General features: G+C 42.7%; 1 protein-coding gene across 1 annotated transcript in view; it reads right to left on the reverse strand.

Moving 5' to 3' along the window:
* The window catches only part of PTPRG (protein tyrosine phosphatase, receptor type G), a gene marked incomplete at its 5' end in the record, with an annotated part of 334807 nt that overhangs the window by 93692 nt on the left and 227103 nt on the right, over positions 1–14012 (reverse strand). Inside the window, one exon of the mRNA XM_019473421.1 lies at positions 10448–10640. Within this exon, the coding sequence (XP_019328966.1) occupies positions 10448–10640 (193 nt within the window). The remainder of the gene's footprint in view (positions 1–10447; positions 10641–14012) is intronic.

Consider the following 14012-nt stretch of genomic DNA (forward strand, 5'->3'; position numbering starts at 1 on the left):
ACCCAATTTTTTTTTTTTTTTTTTTTTTTTTTAAACCAGGCTAAATAAGCAAAAAAACCCTGTGAATTCATGATTGCTTGAGAAAAAAAAAGAACCGAAACCAACAACCAGCATCATTTCACATTGAAATAGCATCTCAGCTATACTTAGAAAAAATATTACTAATGCTCGCTTTTAAATTCAGATCCTAAGGGATAATAAAAATATTGAGGGGGCTTTCAGGATGTCTTTCTGTGGTGTAATGCAATACTGAGCAGATACCTGAATTGGCCCTGTGTAGGTCTAGCAGGACACCAAAGCCACTATGTCCTGGCTAGCAGACTGCCCAGGCCAGGACTCCTGGAGGCAGAAAAGCCTCGCCAGGGCCACAGGGCTACATCTCGGAGGCACTCAACAGACAAGCGCATTCGCAGTACCGTGGGCATGCCTTGTGGCAGGCAGCGATGCCCCGAGCGTGGCATGCCTCGGACATCTCGGAGCAAAAAAAAAACAACCCTCACCCTCCTGTCAGGGATGACCTGAACTGGAAACCTGGCAAACAAGCTGGCTCCTGCCTTATGGAAAAGTCCTGCAGAAGAGGGAGGGTTGCGCGGGTGCATCTGGAGGAAGTCCTCTGACCTGACACAGGGCAGCCTCAGCTGGCGTTTCCAGCTGTTGGCCATGTGCGGGGCTGTCTGGGAGCGTGACACAGTCTTTTCTCTGCAGATCAGCCTGCCCGGGAAGGCAGGGGGCAAGCCAGCATCTTGGCTAGCCTTGTTTTCCAGGGCTCACTCAAGCCTGGAGAAAACCTGTTTGCCACTCGCAGACAAATGTAGCATGCTAATACAGTCCTAAGCGCTGGCCAGGCCAGCCATACAGCAGAGAATTATTTTCTTCATGTTAAAAACATTCCAATGGGCTGGAACAAACAAAATTAATTTAACAACTCCGCATTCATCTCTCCCATAATTTGATTTGTATGTTGTATTTGGCTACGTAACCTCCACGAGGCTTTCCTAACTGAAGCCTGATAAAGCTTAATCCAAAAGCTCCTGGCAACTCCATTTCAGAGAGCTGAAAGACAAAAAAGGGGGGCTTATTGTTTTGCAAAAATTCACCACTGATGTTAAGATACACCCATGAATGCAGAAAGGGCATGTAAGAGAATATTACAGTTGTTTTGTTTGGTTTTTTTTTTAAGAGCAGCCTACATTTCTCTTTCAAAGGCAGAAATGCAAAACCAGCCAAACTTTCTGGGTTTCATCATGCTTTTTGCATATGCTACCTGTGGTCGTAAAAAGAGCTATTTAGGGAAAGTTAGAGAGAGCATAAGAACCATATATTTGGTTATTACTTGTATACCTTCTCCCTGTAAAACAGGTGCCTCATACGATGAATCCAGTGGCACTGGTCTCAGAGGGATTTATAAAATCCTCTAAAAATGCTCTAAGTTAGCTCTTCCACGCATAAAAATGTCACCACTTTAAAGGCAGTTATTTCTAGCTGTGCTATGCCCTCTTCTGGAAAATCCCACTCTCTCCCTCCTGCTGCGTGTCTCAGCAATGCAAAACTGCCGTTCCTCTCCTCCGTACCGTGGGATATACGTTGTGTGATGAAACCCTGACAATTTTCAGCACAGAAAAGCAACGTGCCAGTAAAGTCCCTCATGGTGACATGGGCAGGGATCTTCTGAGGCAATTCATACGTGGAAGGAGGAAACATCGGCATCAGGATGTGCCCATAGACCATTACTGGATCAGGACTGCTCAGAGGTAGCTAAAAGACAGGGACAATGGTCTGGTCTTGCTCTGGGCGGCAGCTCCTGGCTGTAAGGTGAGAGGGGCTTCACTTCTCCTTTTTTCTCCCTGCTCCGAGTGTGCCGGGGATGGGTGGCAGGGAATGGTGTTTCTCCCTTACAAAGGAGGAGCACAGAGGATGGTAGATGGGGCATTTCTTCCCACATGCTCAGTAGGAGAGAGACCGAGAGGTCAATACGGGGGGTTCATGCCTCTCTTCCCCATAAGGGCAAACAAGTTGGTGGCCAAGCTCTTGGGGGAGAGAGGGTGTTTCTTTCCCCTCTGCCCCAGCACTGGGAAGGAGTTGGAAGGGCCAGTCCTCCAGGACAGATGGACCACTTACTGCCATTGCTGTAACAATGCCCAACTCAGCCACAAGTTTCCCAGCTGATTTCAGAGAAGCCTGAAAACTGTCATCGATGCCTGTGCTATTGGCAAAATACTGCACCGACTTCACTCAGCCCTGCAGCCCCCAGGAACCTGACTGCAGACAAGACAAAAGTGATGCCACCAACAGAGAAGGGAAGAAAAATACTTTCAACTGTATATATGTATCTATATACACACGCATATATATTCATTCTCATTATTAGACCCTCAAAACCTCAAATAAACCCTGAAATGCAGAAATATGGGTTATACTGCAATGAGAAAACTCATACTTGCTTTCAGTGCCATGCCATCAACGTCATGGTAAGGGAAGTGATACAAGTGCCAGATTCAGCTACCTTGTATTGGCGTGACCCAATGGAGATGCCTGGGAAGACACTCCGATCCATAACAAACAGCAGCATTCTTTGGGCTGTCGGATTCAATCTCAGAGTTCAGCAAGGGCTGTGCTCCCAAAGGATAACAAATAGACTACAAGGATCATACGCAGAGACAGCACAGGCTTTAATACATAGAAAAGTGCAAAGAGGCATACTTACAACATTTTCCCCCCTGTCCTTTTACTAAATGTTTGCAATTTTTTTGCTTTGCTTTAGTGTACGTTGTTAACTTCTCAGAGTGCTTATAAATGACATTATTAATATATAAGGATAATTACTTTAAAGAGAAGCACACATTTTTCCTTTACCTTTGCCTGCACTTTGCCAGCAGGCGTTTGCAGGCTCCAGAGCACGCCATACACACAAATATTTGTGTTGATCTACTTCAATCCACAGGCAGAATGTAGCTAGGAGACAGACTATTTATCTTCCCTGCTCTTACCTTTCACTATGCTTCAAACAGACAGGGTTGTTTCTTAAGGTGTGGGGGACATGGACAGACCCCACGCTTGTTTTATGAGCCCTGTGAAATAACCTCATGAGCAAACCGGCCCACGGGGCGCTTCCGACGGAGGGGCTCTAGGCAGGCTGGGTTTCGCCCCTCTGCTGCCTGCCCATTTCCTGAGGTGAACGCACAACCAGCATTTGCATTCATTCCTGTATGGCTTGCTTTGTAGCATTTGAGTTTCCATGGCATCACAGCAACAGACCCTGTTTTACTGAAAGGCATGGACTGTGTTTTACTACGTTGTGTTTGAGCCCAAATATTTAATATATTTCACAAATACCATTTCTACAGCTGTGGCCTGAATTCTCAGTGGGTGCAGATCAACCTTGCTCCGTCAGATGCCATGCTGGGCTAAACTGATGTCTGACAAGGATCTGCCCCACAAGTTTTGTGTTTATATTGCACACACGCACACACAGAGGGTGATTTGTCTTTAAAATCTACACCTGTGTCCTTATTTATACAGTGCGTCTGATGCAACACGTGTGATCACATTCAGTGGCACGTGCTGTGTCAACACGGGGAGAAAGGAGGATTTCCTGCCAGAAGGACGTGTATTTGCCACGTTAGCCAAGCCGCCCTTTCCAATGTCCTGGCAAGGGCTGCTTGGACCGGGGAGCATAGGAAGAACAAGCCAACAGGGTAGGCAGAGCATCCCGATACGTGCCTGAGGGCTGCCCAAAATCAGACCGGGAAAGCAGCTTCCCATTCATAGCTTCTGGAGGCTTTTTCCAACACAAGGGATGAGCTGCAGGCACTCGTGGCCCCAAGTACTGTCAAGACTGAAATTAAAATCAGTACTTCTGTGGGCCAAACAGTTGGATCGGCAGGTAGGCAGTGCAGAAAGGAATTCCCTGCAGGTGTAAATGGAATAAATCATCAAGTTCCCTTACAAGTACTCAGCTCTTCCAGCTTTAGTGGCAGCTGTGAACCCAAACCATACCTAAACTTTCACACTGAACTCCTCTTGCTCTTTTGGTTTGGGCCCTTTATAATCTCTAAACAAGTGCAAGCAGTTACTTGTTGTTTATTAATAAATCTACTGGTAAGCTGTCCACTACATTCAGGCACAGAGACACGCGCTGCTCACATTACAACCACACGGAAGTTACTACAGGTGAAAACAGAAGCCTGCAGAACAGAGCCACTGCAAGGGGAAGCATGAGACCTATGTCAGGTATATGTACCACTTCTTTTTGTACCTGATTCCCCCTCAAAATGGGTCAGGTTTTTTCCTGAAACGCTTTGCCTTCTACCTGACTGATCTGAAACTCTTCAGAAGGCAGGAGCCTGTCCTTTCCTGCTTTTGCATGACGTGCTCCAAGTCAGCTGCATACATGAGGACCCAGCATTGCAGAGCAAGACACGGATGAGGTGGAAGGGATGAGATATGCAGAAGGAGCACACTAATTTCTGCCTAAAATGTGATTACAGCAGGTATTCGCAGCAATAGGTGAGTACACTTACTTGGAGCACTGAGGTATAGTGGCAGCCGGGCAGGTCTACAGTGCAAAGAAGATGCAGGGCAAGCAATTAGCAGCACAGTGTTACCACCCTCAAGTGCAACCTTTTGCACCGAGCCAGTCTGCTGCACCAGCAGAAATCCTAATAATGATACATAGATTGATCTGCACCAGCACACAGTAGTAGGGTGCTGACCTGATTAAAGGGGAATGGAATCGGGAAAGGATAATCTTCATAACGAAATCAAAAAGGAAAGTAGGAAAAGTCCAGTTACCCAAGGAAACTGGGAAGGGGTCGTTCATCTATGAAGAAATCAACCTGTAAAACAGATTCTTCCAAAGGAGAAGAACAATCAACTGTAATGGTAAACATATTGTAAATTAACTAAAAAACGTTCTTGCTTATTTTCGTTTTCCCTAAGACATTTAAAGAAAATAAATAGTTATAATTTTGCTTTAGCAATTCCAAGTTAAGATGTCAATAATGTATCATTTTAAATTTACATTTACAACGTTGTTTTGGATAGATTACACTTATTGCTATACAGTATTTTGTGGTCATTTAGGTTTGACTAAAATATATAAACTACATTTTGTGAGAGTAGAACTTTTCTGCCTAACACCCTTTTTGGCCTCCCAGAGAGAACCCCGAGGGCATGAAGAGACTGCAAAGTTGTTTTGAGAGAGTTCTCATAAAACATGGGCATTTAGAAAGCAAAAACAAATTACTGGGAGTAATAACGGAGGCTATAAATGAGACAAATAACTTGTTCTCATTCAGAAACACTGCTGCCAATGCTCTGGACTATCTGCCTCAAAATGATGATGTCACTGCACTGAATCTCCAGAAGAACTGACTTTGATGCTGCAGTGGAGATGTACTCCCAACGCAAGGATGCCAGCCATGCAGAAAAGGCAGTACCTTCGCAGGAGGCTTTAGTTTCATTTCTGATGTCAGGAGCCATGAAATAGTGAATATGCACTATACTGCTTTGCTCGAGCAGTGCTGTACCTTTGATTGCAGGTCGACAGCTGGAGCCATGCCTCCAGTGCAAAGCATGCGGGAGGGAAAATCCAAATATCTTCTTATCCACGTTTTAGTGGCATTAAGTTACAAGGACTTCCAAACTGTGTATCGCTACCGCTTAACAAAGAACAGTAAGGAAAATGATTGCCTGTACACTACTAGAGAAATGTCCCAGCTGTTAATTTAGAGTCCAAAGCTAAGTAAGTTTTACTAGAGTGAATTTATGACTGCTCATTATTTAACTTTGTCTAGGATCATAATTAAAGATGGTACTCTAAGGCGAATTCCCACTGATGGGAAACAGCATCATTTGAGACTCCAGCAAAGAGTAATCAGACACCTTTGGGGAAGTAATCAGGCATCTGTGAAAGAAAACTCTGATGTCAAGAGCCCCTCACATGGGATGCTTGTTTAAGTGTTGTGAGGCTTGCAGCACGTTTAATGAGACAGAAAGGTTAAAGGGTTTTTTTTTTCCAGCGTTAAAAAAACATAAAGAGAAAGAAACATTTGATGGTCCTAATCAGCAGCAAAATAAAATGGGCAAATACTGTTGCACATGGGGTACAACCTAAAACAAGGAAATGAAACACCTTTTCCTCCTGAGCTTCAATGCCTACACTTTTACTGAAGCAGGTAATGTTTTGTAAATACATCTCTGCTTGATGGGACAACATGTGAAAGTAGTAAGGAACATGCAGACTTAGGTCCTTGAACTGGATGGACTTTTATGTAAGAATTCTGTCCACTTGTCCCTGAAGAACGATGTACACTATTAAACTGATAAATAATTAGGAATCCCTCTAGCACAGCTGCTTGAAAGCAGCCCACAAAAAGGCAGGAGCACAAATGTGATGTGACAGAGCAACACAGTCCTGAGCCACAGAGGACAGGCCAGAGAAGAAAGGAAGCAATTTTAAGAGATGGTCATGTGCAAAAAATCAAACACTGCCACTTTCACTGATACTTACAGTATCTGATGAATATTTTACAAATACATTCCCGGTTTAACGTCTGTACAGAGAACCTCTAACTTTGCAAAACTTTATATAAATCAGTACTGTAACACTGGTGAGCCCTCTTGTTAAATTTTACAGGCCTGATGATCTGCATGATTTAACAGCATGATGCACTGTATATCTTGAATCTCAAAGTTTCATATTCTTAAAAAATATTGTTGTATGATGGTTTATTATCAGTCCACCAGTTGCTACTATTAAATTGCTGAACAGTATTTATCCTGAATGGTATATTTCAGAAATAAGATATTTAAAGGTGATCTATACGGTTTCTTGAAACAGCTCCAGGGTCAACTTAAGAATTAAGCTCAGCTCATGGGCTCTGATTCAGTAAAGGTCTTATGTGTATGCTTTTATTCCAGGCATACGAGAAGTCCTCAAGAGAACTGTTTTAAATCAGCTTTTGCCAACAAGAGGAAGGAATGAGATAATGGAACCAAAGAAAACTCTTCTTGCTAAACACTAACAGAAAAGGAAAACTGGAGTTTTCACTCCCAAGTGAAAAATTAGCCCTTTACACTATTTCAAATTAGCTAAAATATTTTCACCATCTTGTATTCTGATGATTGAAAACACTGCCCCTCCCTTCATTGCCCCTTTGAAATTAAAAAAGAGGAGGGAGAGGAGAGTAACTGCAAAACAAAAGGCTGATAACATTCATATTGGCTAACAAATTGGATCCAAATGCACTGACAGTTTTGGTTGACCTAAAATAGCCTTTCCCAGAAGACATTTTATTTATCAAATGCCACCACTTAGAGGGCTTTGCTAAGGAAATACTCAGAGGACTGGCATGAAGTGAGAAATAGTTTTCCTCCAGTGTATCTGCAGGTTATGCTACTGGTCACGGTTCTGTGACCTGAGATAGCTTTGATAGGTGGGAGAAAAGACATTCCCGTTTGGTGCCAAACTGTTTAGGATAGCACGTTTCTCAACGGACAACTGCAGAGCTGCATCGCTTTGTGCTGATCTGAAATTCCCTATTCACTGGGGAATTCTGAAAATTATTCTGAACATTATGCAAATTGTTCTGGGCACATTTTCCTCCAAAATAAGAAAGGCTTACATAACGAACGTTGTACTGTTTTCTAGATTAGCAATACTGCCCACAGACTTAATAGAGTGTGACAGAGGAAACAAATTGCAAAAATTCACACCGACAAACAAATCCAAACTTCCCCTCCAGAGCTGAAGACCATCACAAACCATATCACCTTGCAGCAAGTAAAAGACGCATTTTCGTGACCTTGCCTTTTTCTACAACACACATATCTAAGCACAGGGAGGGTAGAGAGGAGCCAACATGTGACAGCCATTGGTCACATTGCTTAATGCAACGTGGAAAGCATCAAGATGCAACCATGAGGTGTGCAGAAGAATCTGCATAAAATAAATTTGTTATGCTAACCCTACACCCTTATGTTTGTATGCTAGACTGTCTGGCTGAGAGGCGCTCTGTGCACTTGGCTTCTCAGTACTTTTGCATGAATGACACTATATAAAGAGGTACTGTATTTACTAGCTGAATAAACAATAGGTTTTGCTTTCACTCAAGTATTATGACTTCAACTCATTTTATTTATATGTCAGTAGTTCAGAATGTGCAGTGGACCAGGCACATCATCACTGTTCACCTTTGTCAAAGAAGGGGCCAGAAACATTCACGTTGTTATATCTCCGGAACAGCTATAACTCATCCCTGTAACCTTTGGAGGATACACTACAATCCATTTTGTGTTAGCAACGCTGCAGCAACCTATTTATTTTTAAGTTCATGAAAAAAAATGCACCTATTTTCAGCGTCTCCTGGTGTGCACACAACCCAAAAAGTGACAAGCTGACAGAGCCGGTACAAAAAGACTGGCTGCCCAGCCGTTAGCCTCCTATAGCAAAAGCTCAAGGGAAAAAAAATCACCAACTCCGGCATCATCCCTGCCATTAGATGGCACACTGAACGTTGCCAGAACACGGGAAATGGGGGAACGCATGCCCCCCACCGGAAGGTCTCTCTTGAGCATGTCGTAAACTCAAATTCCCAGGCAGGCACGAGTACAGAGCATTATGGTACCTGGACATGATGGGAGAGGACCCAGAGAGAACCTGCTGAGGAAACCAGTCCCCAAGTATGTAAGGTGTCAAGCACCCAGGCACCAAGCTACCTAAATGTGGACTAACGTTTGTGCAGCTCCCTTGCTCCTGTAGACTGGCTCACATCATGTTAACTAAGCCACGTGCACTTGGTTGAATCTGGGCCTTAGAGTTCTTAAAGATCAAAGTCAATGTGAATCTTTCCAGTCATTCAAGTGCTCCTTCGGTATCAACATTTCCAACTTCAAGATCAGCCCATTAAATACAGACCTTAGCGTTTGTAATGCTCTGTCAAAATTGTGGGTTTCAGCTATTTATTGTAGGGGTAAAAATCACCTAAAGCATTTTTACAATCTTAAAAAGTGAGGCAAGGAATATGCAGGCACGTGGCCAAAGCAGTAAAATCTTCCTGAATACTATACCACATGTACCAGAGGTACCTTGGCTGCACTCAAAATAAAAACTAGTCAGCTTTGTCACTTTTAACATAATGTAACCTATTAACTTTCATCACTGTTCTGGGTAAGTAATATGTACACAGGATATAACTGAAGAAATAAATATTGACACATGTTGCTGTTAAAATACTGATTGAAAACTGCAGGCCAGAGCATCAGAGCGTAGCAGGTTTTCTTCATTCCCAAGATCTCCTTCTCACTTCTGATGTAAATTCTCCGTCCCAAGGCTACCTTTAATGTACATGAGGTTTGTGTACGTGTATATTATATATATAAATAAGCACACTCACAGAATAATGAGCCCTGAGAAATACACTCTTCCAGCACTCTCTCGGGAGGGTGAGGTTGCTGAACGCAGCTGTTTTCATGATTCACGTCCTCTAAAAACTACGCTTTCTGTGCCTGGCCAGGTGAAAATGCCAGGTATGAAAGGGAAGCTTGTAAATCTGCTTAGCTGTTTCCTTCTGGCAAACTGCCCCCCTCTTCTTTACCTCTATCCAGAACTGGTTAAGCACCAAGCACTTCTTGAGACTGAAGACTGGGAAGTACATGTCATTCCTCCTACCTATAAATAACACCACTCAATAAAATAAAGGCAAATAAAGGTAGTAAATGATATTTATTTCTAGTCTTATTTTATCCAGTACACATTTCTCTCAGAATTTTTGATGTGCTCCTCTAGCCAGGGCTGTCTCTGCCAACGCAACAACTGCAACCTCCCTCCCACCCCCCTCCATCCAGCTCATTATCCAGTGTCTGACAGAAGCAAGCGCCAGCTGCTTTACAAAAAGGCACATGAAACACTTCACCAAGACATTAGAAAATCACCTGCCTATAAGGAAGAGGTTTTTCCCCCTGTCACCATTACCAACAGATTGATACAAACGTTGGATTAAAAGGTCGATGGCTCTTCAAAAGTCTTGTTACTGCAAAAATGAAACCCATAACCACATCTGGATACTCTATTCCCATTCAAACACCCAATGAGCCAGTGCTAATGGGGACAAAATTTTACCTCTGACCTTGTCCCTTCACATTTCCCTTTTGTCAGGCATCTCTAAGGCCCTACAGCCAGTCGGCAGAAACAGGGACATCGCCAGTTTGAGACTCGCATATTCTGGGGCTTTATTGCCGTGGCACCTTGTGACAGCGAGTTTCACAGGTAATTGCAGACACACACAGGATTAGTTAATCTATTGACACATACCAACAAGGAATGCCTGCGTACAGTCTATTATTTCTTTGGTAGCTCACAGCTATCCTCGACACCATTTGATGACAAAGTAGACAAAAAAAATTCTCCTATTAGTCAAGCGCAAAATTAATAAGTGTAATCTACTACCTTTGGAAGCTTCTGTGCCAAATGGATTTTCCAAGATGTCTGTCATGTCTTGGCTCCAGGCATCCTTCACAGCAGACTTAGACACCTTCCTGTTGTTCAGGCTTTGCTGTGGTCGGAAGTTATTCCTCAGGTACTCCACAGACTTGACGTGGTCTTGCTGTTCGGTGGTGAATATGGAGTAGAACGCCTCCAGCTGATGGCAGCCATCATGGCAGGGGAGAGAAAGGATGTCAATTAGAAAAACAATGTGGTGAAATCGGGGTGGCTGATAAGAAAGTAAAATGGCAGGAAGTAAAATGTTGATGCCAAGACTGATAAACCACATGGGAAGTCAGGCTGCCCGCTGAAATCACTGCCAACTGTCTTATCTCAGCACAGTGCTTATCCTGCCCAACAAGGGAGAAGGCTTTCTAGCAACCCGTGGACATCTGTCATGGGCAAGGAAACATTTGCCCTTAGACCCCTGGTCTGGAAGGATTTTGTGTATGACACAGCCACGCCAAACCCTCCTCACCGCTGGCACCGTTTTGTTTCGCAGTATCGCGTCAAAAAGTGCTTCCAGGTCATTCCACCCCGAGAGCCTTCTCCAGGACAGGGCAACGCTACCTTATCTCTGAATACCTTACAAAGTTTAGCTGCCAGGCTAAGCTTCATAGACAGGTCTTGCAGTGCTTCTGCAGGAAGGTCACTGCAGTTTGTCACACCTTTACAGGATGGACACCCAAACCCATGAGCTGGCTTGCCCAGGAGCAGGTCAGTAGCAGAGTGGAGCAATCTCAGGACTACCAGCTCCAAGCGCCCTGACCTCACTACCAACCGCTGTTCCCTCTGATACCTAACTACAGGGTGAGAAAAAAATAACACAGAATAAATGTATTTAGGCACAGTTAGCATATACTCCTCTGGGAATAAGTTTCCTCTGTTGGATTCAGATCTGAGCTATTTTTAATAAAATGTATTAACTTGTAAGAAAGAACTGTAATTGGAAAACTTTTCTGTTACTTTGTATCTTAGTATTTCTTAGAAAGAAATTTCTAGCAAACTAAGGTGAAACTATTTTGAGCTAATGTTTTTCATAGCTATCAAGGTCAGTATAGCATTTACTAATAGCTTGTTATCATTCAGGTCAAGAACTAGAATTAGTTATGTTGCTGCTGGAAAGACTGAGCAAGACAGAGCAGAGAAGGATTCAGTCCTGATATTGTTTACATCAACATCAATTACATATATTGATAGTATGGATTTTGGGAGTACAGAATCTGGCCCAAGACTTTAAAAAGGGACTTGAATTACACTCATAGCTTAATGACAGGTCACTTTGAAAGCTACACCCTTTTCATTAAGTGCATCTGCTCTAAAAGCTACGGAGAAGTGTGTGAGGGTCCTGAAACTTGCAACGGGGAAAAATTATCATTGTAGCCTCAGTTGATAGTACTGATGAAAATAATCAAAGGACGGTGTAACAGAGCAGTGAAGCATCCTCCACTGAACCAAGAGGCACTCACTACCATTATTTAATTTCCTTTCAAACCAGTAATCTGAACCCCCTTTTGCTGTTGCTGTCCAGCTCGCCCAGTCTGCTGGGCTTGACAATCCGAGTTATTAGGCTTAAATCTGTAAAACTTTTCTGACCCCCAGGGCAGGAGAGAGTAAATTTTTACACATTTCATTTCAAAAGTAAGTCCCCTTGGAGTGGGTGGTGCGTTGAGCTAATGGAGTTATGTGTAGGAATGTTATCACTGGGAGCAGCGCATGGGTAGCGGGAGGGAGAGAGGACGGACCACACAGCTCTAATCCTGAGTTTGGCAGCTCTGCACTAAAACACAAAACCAAGGTAACTGAGTCCCACTACAGGCAATCACCTCCAAGATAACAGCACAACTCAGGTTTGTATATTTTTAGCAGCAGCTTCCCCCTAATCACAACTACTTTTACTGTACAAGCAGGGAAACTGAGGCAGAGGGACAGCAGGTGACCGGCAGGGAGGGGTGCCAGCCAGTGACCCGTTCCCATCGCAGGCAGGGAGCTCAGGTACTGCTTCCAGTCTCACAGGTACTGATGGTGGGATTTGGATTGTAATTTTTTTGCATCTTAGATGAATGCCCTATTCCCCAGTTCTCAACTGCAATTCTCTCTCCGATTCTTCAGAGAAACATCTTGAAAAATCTTGAAAACCGTTTGTTAATTATTAGCAGAAGCCCTTCAGAAGCATTGACGGATGGGTTAAAAAAGGCATAAAGGGACTATTACCTTACACTTTTGTCTTAAGAAAAAAACCCAACAGATGATCCTGCAATGCCCAGCTAATAGGGCTTAAGGTTACTTTATAAAAGCTCAAGAACTTGGGTAGCAACTACTCCTCTGAAGTCAAGTCTCTAGGCTTATACTTCCATGACATTAATTGAATTTTTAAACTTTCAGAGAGAACTTTTAAAATATTTTTTTCTGCCATGCTACCTTGGGGAGGTATAATTGCATTTTAACAACTGCCAATTCAAATATGATTTTTAACCTTCCCTTTTTACATGTTGATGTATATATGTCATTTCAACTTCATTTTTACTATAAAAATATTATCTACCACAAATGAGAAATTAATTTATCTGTAGCCAGGAAAAAAAAAAAATATAAAAGCTGCATATAATTTTTTTAACAACTGCCAATTCAAATATGATTTTTAACCTTCCCTTTTTACATGTTGATGTATATATGTCATTTCAACTTCATTTTTACTATAAAAATATTATCTACCACAAATGAGAAATTAATTTATCTGTAGCCAGGAAAAAAAAAAAATATAAAAGCTGCAGTCAAGGAGCTACATTCGTGCTCTTCAAGGAGTACAAGAGCTCCCGTTCAGAAGAAGAAATGAAAAGCTGTTATAAGACTATTGTAGATACAGGGAAACCTGATCTAAAACTCCAAGTCATGTAATTACAAACCATTAAAGCCTGATGTGCACGGTTTTCTAAGGGCTGGATATACAAATGGCAATTAAAAATACTGAAACCGTTATAAGCACAATGAGATACTCTGAGGTATGCATTATGAGAGATAATGCCATGCTTTGGGTCATTGAATGCACTTAGCTTTACAATGCATCTGCAGGGTGACACAGCTTGTCCTGTTTTGTTGTCTAATTATCGGAAAAGATGACGATGATGGAGCACTGAGAATAAAATAGAGAAGCCTCCACAAATGGACCACTTCAGCACTGTCCTTTTTACAGCAAGGTATTTTGCACAAAAGCAAGGATTTAATTGGAACAGCAACAAAGCTTAAACAATATCACTTTCCTCCTCTGGGATTACAGACTGCTTCACGGGGTTTGTGATAAAGAAGGTTAAACTATGGCAATGGATTATGTTGCACTGTTTCTGTTAGAGGAACAAATAATAATCATAGCAATGGCAGGGTGGCAGGCTCTTAAAATACACCCATCTAAGAGCTGCCAAGGGGAAGAATACTATTATTTATTCCACATGTGTTGTAGTATCAATGAAAGTCTGTCTACACACAGAATTCCCAGCTCTTCAACCACACATGCATGCATAAAGCAGCACAA

The sequence above is a fragment of the Aptenodytes forsteri genome, unplaced genomic scaffold, assembly GCF_000699145.1.
Source record: "Aptenodytes forsteri isolate BGI_AS27 unplaced genomic scaffold, ASM69914v1 Scaffold53, whole genome shotgun sequence".
Taxonomy (NCBI): domain Eukaryota; kingdom Metazoa; phylum Chordata; class Aves; order Sphenisciformes; family Spheniscidae; genus Aptenodytes; species Aptenodytes forsteri.